The following is an 8624-nucleotide window of genomic DNA, read 5'->3' as shown; positions in this document are numbered from 1 at the left end:
GAAGATCTAAAGTATAAGTGGGAGATACCCAAGTGAGGAGGGAGGGAAGGGAGAAAGGCAGAGGGCCCAGCAAGTGCCAAAGCTTAAAAGTGGTTTTCTTCCTTTGAAAAGATTCTTTTGTGGAACATAAGAGAGGAGTTATGATGCTGACATGGCAGGTCAGGCACACCCATGTACACATGAATCTTGACATACAATCTCTCTTTGATGTATATACACCCATGCACAATCAAGTACAGAGAATTATGTCACACAGATAAACACCAGTACATAGAACTGTACTGTCAAACTCCTGTACGCACATCCAGAATCACAACACACAGGTACCAAAAAAAAAAAAAATCACAATGCCTTCTACACTCAGGAACACAGAAATCCAAAGTAACGAGAAACACACATAAGGCTGAATCATTTCACCCAGACACTAATACACGCAGGAGGAATTACAACCCTCCCCATGCACAGGTCCACAGAACTATGCCACAGCGACCCACACAGAGCGAAAACATCACCAGACACACGACGTTACAGAGACCTACGTAGGAACAGTGTCACACGCAGAATCACAAATGGACACCCAGTGCACTCACACCCCCGGCAGCAACCCTAGAGATGAGTCAACACACAGAGCTCTGGTGCCTATCAAGGCGAGATCTTTATGGAGGTTTAGAGATTAATGGGTTTCAGAGCCAGCATGGCTGGTCTGGTCCCTCCCCCCTCTCCAGCCCAGCCTAGGTCACCCCCTGAGGGAGAGAGGGGTCAGATCCTTCTCCCCCCGACATAGCACCGATCTGGACAGGCCATCTCTTGATGAAACGATGAGAAGTGCCTTCCAAAAAAGGGAGTGAATTGGGTGGAGAGAGTGAGGCTTTCTCCTGTGGGAGACCAAGAAGAGCACCATCGTAGAAAGGAATTTGGAGAGGGGCGGGAACACCGGGTGGCAGAGTACTGAGAAGTCCGGGCCTCCTCCCCACCCTGCGATATGTAGATTGGGCTGTGCGTGTGCCTGTGCGGCTGGGGAAGTCTCCTGGATTGTGAGGGAGCCCTGGGTTCCCCAGATACTTGGAGTTAAGTAAAGGTAAGTATATGTCTGGAGGACTGAGGTGGGGAGTGGAGGGGGGTCTGGGACAGAGAATTTTTAGGGATATGAGACTGAGAACAGAGAGGTCCATTAGCCCAAGGACCTGGGGGGTCAGGATCTGGAATGGGAAGACTTAAGACAGAGAGTAGTAATTGGAGCTAGTTGAGTTGGGTGGGAAGCCCAGAATAGAATTAGGAGGGTGCGGTCTGAAATCAAAGAGTTAGAGGTCTTAAGATTTGGAACCAGAGGAATCTACAGGGCAAGGTCCAGATTCTAAAATCAGCTGAGTTCTAGAACCACAAGAATGTGGATCTGAAATCAGAGGCAGTTGGGAGGCTGTGAGATCTAGAACTAGAGATAAAGAATAAAGACTAGAATTTGAAAAAGTCTGAAGACCAAGGTCTAGAACTAGAGGGATTTGGGCGAGCTTAACCCTAGAACCCAAAGCTTAGAGCTATAAGGTCTAGAACCAGAAAAGTTGATAAAGCAAGGTCTGTAATCAGAAGATGTTTGAAGGCTGAGTCCCAGATGCAGGGGAATTTGGAGTCATAAAATGTAGAATAAGAGGGAATTGGAGATTGTAAGGTCTAGAACCAAGGGAATTTCTAGGATGAGGTCTGAAATCAGAAGACATTTAAAGCCAGTTTCTAGGACCAGAGAAGAGAGAGATAACCAGATCTGGAATCAGAGACTTGTAAGTTGCAAGACGTAGAGGTTTATATATAGTCCAGAACCAGTAAATCTCTACCTCATGGTAGAGATCATGAGGACTAGAGTGAAGGAGAACTGGAATGTGGTGTCTAGTTCAGAAAGTACTAATTATAAGTTCAAGACATAAAACTCATATCTTCCTTTTGATGGGAAAAGCAAGTCTCAAGTCTAGAGTTGAAAAGGAACGAGCTGGGCATCATGAATCAAAATGATCTAGACGTTGCAGAGTCTGGATTTGGAAAGAAATGCATCAAAGATCAGGAAGAGTAGCACCAACTGAGAGCTTGGGGTTGTGAGGTACAACATCAGAGGAAATCTTTGGTCTTAAGAGCTGGAATCAGCAGGAGTGGGAGCATGTGCCATTGGGAACAAGGGAGAAGTGTGGGAAGGGCTCTAGAACCAGAGGAAGGCAGAGAGTGAGTTCTAGAAGCAGAGGATTCTGGTGGTCCTGGGCCAGAGGGGGTTGGAAGTTGTGAGCCTTAGAACCAGACAGATTTGGCGACTGTAAAGAAGAAAGAGTTGGAAAGTTGAACTCCAGAATGAGAAAAAGCTGAAGACTGAGAGATCTAGAATCCTAGTGGTCTGGAGGATGGGAGAGCTAAAGCGGACCACATTGGGCATCGTGCAGTCTGGAACCAGAGATGGATGGGGGGGCACACCATCTAGAACCAGAGAAGGCCTGAAGTTTGTGGTCTAGAACCGGAGAATGTTGAAGGTTGTACAGTCTAGAACCAGAGGAGGCTGGGAGTAGCACAGTCTAGAACCACAGAGGGTCAAAAGCTGAGTGAGGACTAGAACCAGAAAGCGTTGGAGGTTTTATGGTCTGGAAGCCGAGGTGGGAGGCTACACCTGTGATAGGAAAACCAGTGTTGGAGCTGGTGTCCAGATCAGGCTAGAACCAGCTGGAAGTCCAGAGTAGAGGTGTGGGCAGAGCTAGGTGGCTGCTTGGGAGACGAAGGGCTCAATGAGAAGTCATGGGGCGTGGAGGAGGATGTGGTTAGGCAGTTAGGTCTGGCCCAGAGGGCCCCATTCCCCATTGACACTTATGATGACAGGGGGAGATCAGAGTCCCACATTCTTAAAGACAGACCCCAGGCAATTTGTAGCAATTAAAAACATACCATGAAAACAACAAAAATAAGAATGAAAGAAAGATGGATAGAAAGAAACATGAATATGATTATCAATACACCCCAAAGCCCAGAAATACAGATCTGAACCTCAACCTCCCCTACCCCCAATTACCGAAAATAAAGCCAAGAGAGTTGAAGAAAAGAATGAGGTACCCAGGATTGAGAACCTCAAGGGAAGTCCTGAGTGAAGCAGGAGGGGGCCAGGGACCCCCTCCCAGAGGTCACTGAGCTGAGACCACCCCAGAGCGCCCCCAAATGGTGGGGGGCGGAAGGGTGGGGGCTGAGGTAGGCCCGAGGCGGGCAGGGGTCACCGAGAGGGGAGAGGGAACCCTTCTCTGGGCGCCGCCATCCTGTGCGTTGGCTGCCGGCTTGGAGCATGGTTGACATCCTTTCTTGGGGAGGAGAAAGGAGATGAGAAGAGCACCTGACTCAGTTGGCCTGGGCCAAGCCTGCCGCTAGCTGGAAGTGGCTCCTGGGCTGGGCCGTGTCCTCGTCCGGGTAGAGAGAGAGCAGGGAGGGGCCCGGGCCTGTGGGGGAAGATGGAAGGAAAACCAATGGGGAGTTATCACCCCAACCTGTCTTCCCTCCCAGACAGTTAAAAGCCTGACCGCTGGGACTTCCCTGGTGGTCCAGTGGTTAAGAATCCGCTTTCCAATGTAGGGGACCCGGGTTCCACCCCTGGTTGGGGAACTAAGATCCTGCATGCCGCTCGGTGCAGCCAAAAATAATAAAATGGCAATCCCCCCACCGCCAAACTCCTTTCCCCACTGCATGCACTATTTTCCCCCAACAGCACTGTTTTTCGTTATTTCTTTCTCTGTTCTGGACTGGCTCCCTCACTAGAATGTCAGCTCTATGAGGGCAGGGAGTTCTGCCTATTTCACTTCCACGTGTGTCTCCAGCTCCTTGGGCAGCACCTGGCACTTACTGTGTGTTCAGTGAATATTTGTTACACGTATAAAGGAAAAGAATGAATCGAGGCACAGTGACCATGGCTAAAACGGAGGATGTGACGCAGAGTGTCCTCTGAGATGAGGCAGCAGTCAGACCCCACGGAGACTAGAGTCCAAGCTGAGGGTCTCCCTCTTTCTGAAGGGCACTAGGGAGCCTTGGAAGAGCTTTGAGCAGAGGAAGACCAGGGTCAGATTTGTGCTTTGGAAAGCTCCCTCTGGCTGATGCCTAGAGGTTTCAGGTGGAGCCATGGCTGTTGACAATGATGCTGGGAGCCTCACAGACACAGCAGCTTGTCCTGCTCTGCAGGGGGGCTCTGAAAACAGCATCACCGCAAGGGTGTGCTTTCTTGAGTGTTTCTTAGGAAACCAGTCTCGGCAGCATCTCTACAAGTCCTCAGAACATCTCCTTCAAGTGTGAACTCTTAAAATAGGCCCTCACAGAGGGGCTTCCCATGTGGTGCTAGTGGTTAAGAACCCGCCTGCCAAAGCAGGAGACGCAGGTTCAATCCCTGGGTGGGGAAGATGCCCTGGAGGAGGAAATGGTGACCCACTCCAGTATTCTTGCCTGGGAAATCCCATGGACAAAGGAGCCTGGCAGGCTACAGTCCACGGGGTCGCAGAGTCGGACACAACTGAGCGACTGAGCACACTGCCACTCACAGAGGCGGGAAACCAAGACTCCAGAGCAGAAACTATCTCCCAGGGCCACAAGCTGGGAATGACCACGGCACAATCAGACAAGGGCTTTGGGAGACCTGGGCTCCACTTCCACCTCAGGGGGCAGCTTTGGCCAGCCCGTCTCCCTCAGGGCCTCTTCTTTCCTCCCACGGTGCCCCCCAACCCCCGAGAAAGCGGGAGGGGCTGTCTGTTCCCACTAAGGTCGTGTGCAGGCACTGACAGCCCATCACCACCCTCAGGATCACCCCACCTTCTCTCAGCCATCTAAGACACCTCTCATGGGAGACAGGGACCTAGGGCCCGTCTACCCAGGTTGCTACTCACCCAGGGGCTCATTCAGTTCCAGGAGGTGGGTGCTGGGATCCTGCCGGCTCCCTGGGGCTGGTCCTCCTGTCAGAAGGAAGCTCTAGGGGACAGAGACAAAGCCACCATCATTACCGTCATATCCAAGGAGGCAGGATGGTGCAGTGCTTAAGGGCACCGTGGGGGTCAGTGGCCACTTATCAGCTCTTTGACCTTGGGTGAGCTGCTGTCCCAGACATGCTCTGCGGCTCCTTCCAGAGCCTTGTTCTTCCCTCCTGGGCCCCAGCAAGCTGACCTGCTCCCGTGGACTCCATCGAGGTGCAGCCTTGCTAGTCCTTGTTTGTTTGGTTTTGCTCCTTGTTTTCCCTTGGGTTTCAAGGTGTCAGCTCTTACAAGGCGGACCCTACTGTCTCAAGGATCCGGGCACCACCGCCTTGCCCTGTGCCTTCAGGCTAGAGGTGGTGTTGCTAATCCCAGGGTCTTGCCCACACCTTTACACACAGTCCTGTTACTAAATTCTCCTCAGTACCCCATTTGAGCATGCTCTCTGTGTCCTGTCCAGACTGACTGATAGAGTTGTTTAACCTCTTGAGTGTAAATGTGAATAATAATAATTGGGGATTCCCTGGTGGTCCAGTGCGCTTTCATTGCTGAGGGCCCAGATTTAATCCCCTGTCAGGGAACTAAGATCCCACAAGCTGCCTGGCATGGCCAAAAACAAATAAGTAAATTTAAAGAAAAAAATTTAAATTAAGTATTACTATTCAAGAGTGGCTATAGGAACTGAATAATTTACTCATGCTAGGCATTTCATGCAGTCAGCATCTGGAACATGGTGGACACTCAAAAAGTAAGAAACTGTTGATATTATCAACCTTTATCAACCTGATATTACACCCTCATGTTCAAACAGCTCTGTTCAGACTGAGAATTCAGGCTTTTGTTTGGTTGGTTTTTAATATGACCATTTATCAATAGCCCACTAAGGAGCAGCTAAGGGCCTGATTTCATTGCATCTCATGCCAGTCCTATGGAATGTAACTATCCCCACTCTGCAGATTAGGAGACTGAGGCTCAGAGTGGTGACATCACCCACACACCCAAGGTGTCAGAGTTACTAGGTGACAGACCTGGGATTTGAACCCAACTCAATCTGACTCTAGTGCCTGTACTCTTAAAGCTACACTAATAATCCAAGGCCAGGACAGTGCTAGATTTGCCGGGGGGTGTGGGGGAAGCGGGGAGGAGTGGTTCCCATGAGAGGTGAGGTTTCCTACAGATATTCACCGTTGTCATTTCTCCCCTTACTCTGCTAATTTTTTTCTTCTTAGCACTTATCACCAACTTACATCTATTTGCAAAGCCCTTTCATACCGATCTGAGCCAGCAGATCAAGGTCCTACCCTTGAAGGGATGACTGACCATCCATCTGACCTTCAGCCAGCCCCTGCCCCCCTTGTTTTTCCATCTCTGAAAACAGTAGGTTTAAGCCTCTCTGGTTCTGAGGGCCAGAGAATCCCATGCAACCCCACACATACCAGGCTGAGGGGAGGCAACAGGAAGTTTTCGGGTTCTAGGCTGGGGGATCGTTTCGGGGGCCTGATGCCCAGGAGCTCCACCTTCTCTGCCTCGTCTTCTGAGCTCGGGATCAGGGCCCTGGAGGGAGACAGGCGAGAATCTCAGGGCCCAGCAAACCTGGGCAGGTGTGGGCCCCAGTGTGCACAAGGGAGGAGCGTCCACTCACTCCCCCAAGCACCTGTTTATTCCTTTACTCATACACCCACCAGTCCATTCATTTGTCTGTCAGTACAACCCATTCATCTATCCAATGACCCATCACTCACCCACATACCTATACAGCCTCCATCCATCTGGCCTTCCATTCATCCACCTATCCATCCATCCACCTACTCTACTCACTAATTTTCTTCTTCTCTCATTTCACAAATCCTTGTTAGGTACCCACTGTATCCAGCGCCAGGCTGAGAGCCTTGGAAAATAATGAGATGTACCCATGAAAGCCTCGTAAGAGTAGTTACGAGACCACCCTGGAGACTAATGGGCTCATGCCTGCAACTTGGAGAGCAGAAACTTGAGTATTAATAATAGTGATCTAGGGGGCTTCCGTGGTGTCTCAGTGGTTAAGAACCCACCTGCCAATGCAGGAGACACGGGTTTGATCCCTGGTCCGGGAAGACCCCACACGCTGCAGAGCAGCTAAGCCTGTGCGCCACGACTATAGAGCCTGCACTCCAGGGCTTGGGGATCGCAACGACTGGAGCCCAGATGCCTAGAGTCAGGGCTCCACAACGAGAGAGGCCACCCCGATGAGGTGACCAAGCACCTCAATGAAGAGTAGCCCCTGCTGTCTGCAACTACAGAAAAGCCCATGCAGCAATGAAGACCCAGCATAGGCAAAAATAAAATTGTTAAAGAAAAATAATCATCTAACATCTTTGAAAGGGGGACACGGATCCTCTGAAATTATACTTGAAATCGTGTGTCAGTATGTGTATGTGTCCAGTTTCTTGGGAAGAGTTCGTGGCTTTCAACAGATTCTCAGGTGTTTAGGAAACTTGGTTCTGGACAGTTTCTCTGACACCATGGCAGTGTCCTCTTCACTGTGACAAAAACTGTCACTAGGAGAAGGCAATGGCACCCCACTCCAGTACTCTTGCCTGGAAAATCCCATGGACGGAGGAGCCTGGTGGGCTGCAGTCCATGGGGTCACTAAGAGTCGGGCATGACTGAGCGACTTCACTTTCACTTTTCACTTTCATGCATTGGAGAAGAAAATGGCAAGCCACTCCAGTGTTCTTGCCTGGAGAATCCCAGGGACGGGGGAGCCTGGTGGGCTGCTGTCTATGGGGTCGCACAGAGTTGGACACGACTGAAGCGACTTAGCAGCAGCAGCAGCAGGCCAGAAATACATCCTAAAGGAGAGGTTGGCTGGTGGGATGTGAATAAACAATGAGAACAGTGGAGGGAGCTCCAGAAGGAGGGCACAGCCCAGGCAAAGACATCAAGATTGAAACAAATGTGGCAAGTGCTGGGGACACCAAGGGCCTGGCTGGAGCAGAGGTCAGGGTAGGGGGAACGATGGGGGATGAGGCTGAAAGTGGGGGGCAGGAGAAAGATGGGGTCAGGGGCCTTCTCTCCACCTCCCTTTTATCTACCCCAACCAGGGATTGAACCCGCGCCCTCAGCAGTGAAAGCACAGAGTCCTAACCACCGGACTGCCAGCAAGTTCCCTCTACACTGCCTTTGTATCCCTGCTCGACTGCAGCTCACCTCTTCCGAGCCCCAACCATAGGGGAGGATGCTGAGGGATCCCCTCTGGAAGGGCTGGAGCAACTCAGCCGGGGGTCACTCCCCCAGCGGGGCAGCAGGGAGGTCTCAGGGGTTGGGGGCGACATGCCGTGGAAGCTCCGAGCACGGGGCCGGGGGACAGCCCCTGGAGGTCTGTGGTAGGCCCTGGGTAGCTGCTCGCTGGAGTTGAGCTGAAAGTCATCATCCATGGAGATGTAGGGGGCCAGCATCTCCAAATCCAGAGCATCGACGTCCTGCAGAGGGCAGGAGGCAGTTAAGAGCATAAGCTTTGGCCTTGGGTGGACCTGGGCTGGAGTCCCAGCTCCACCACTTCAGAGTTATATGTCTGAGGTCAAGGTTCTGAGCCTCAGTTTCCTCATCTGTAAAATGGGCAGAAGGACTCTGTGGTAGCCAGTTGCCAAGATGGCCCCCAAGGATCCTCACCTCTTGGTATTT

At 51.3% G+C, this 8624-nt stretch overlaps 1 protein-coding gene across 4 annotated transcripts in view; it reads right to left on the bottom strand.

The window, feature by feature from the left end:
• Nucleotides 1-631: 631 nt before the first annotated feature.
• HIF3A (hypoxia inducible factor 3 subunit alpha) overlaps nucleotides 632-8624 on the bottom strand; it is a 31587-nt gene continuing 23594 nt past the window's right edge. For 3 of the 4 annotated variants that reach the window (XM_061388740.1, XM_061388741.1, XM_061388739.1), the window contains 4 exons: nucleotides 8151-8422; nucleotides 6398-6515; nucleotides 4881-4962; nucleotides 632-3452 (listed from right to left, as the gene is read on the bottom strand). In XM_061388740.1, coding sequence (XP_061244724.1) covers nucleotides 3355-3452; nucleotides 4881-4962; nucleotides 6398-6515; nucleotides 8151-8422 — 570 coding nt within the window. In that variant the 3' untranslated portion in view covers nucleotides 632-3354. The remainder of the gene's footprint in view (nucleotides 3453-4880; nucleotides 4963-6397; nucleotides 6516-8150; nucleotides 8423-8624) is intronic. The other variant, XM_061388742.1, reaches the window with a different exon arrangement.

The sequence above is a fragment of the Bos javanicus genome, chromosome 18, assembly GCF_032452875.1.
Source record: "Bos javanicus breed banteng chromosome 18, ARS-OSU_banteng_1.0, whole genome shotgun sequence".
In the NCBI taxonomy this organism is placed as follows: domain Eukaryota; kingdom Metazoa; phylum Chordata; class Mammalia; order Artiodactyla; family Bovidae; genus Bos; species Bos javanicus.
The sequence above is the reverse complement of the archived record's forward strand: the minus strand, read 5'-3'. Positions and strand labels throughout refer to the sequence as shown.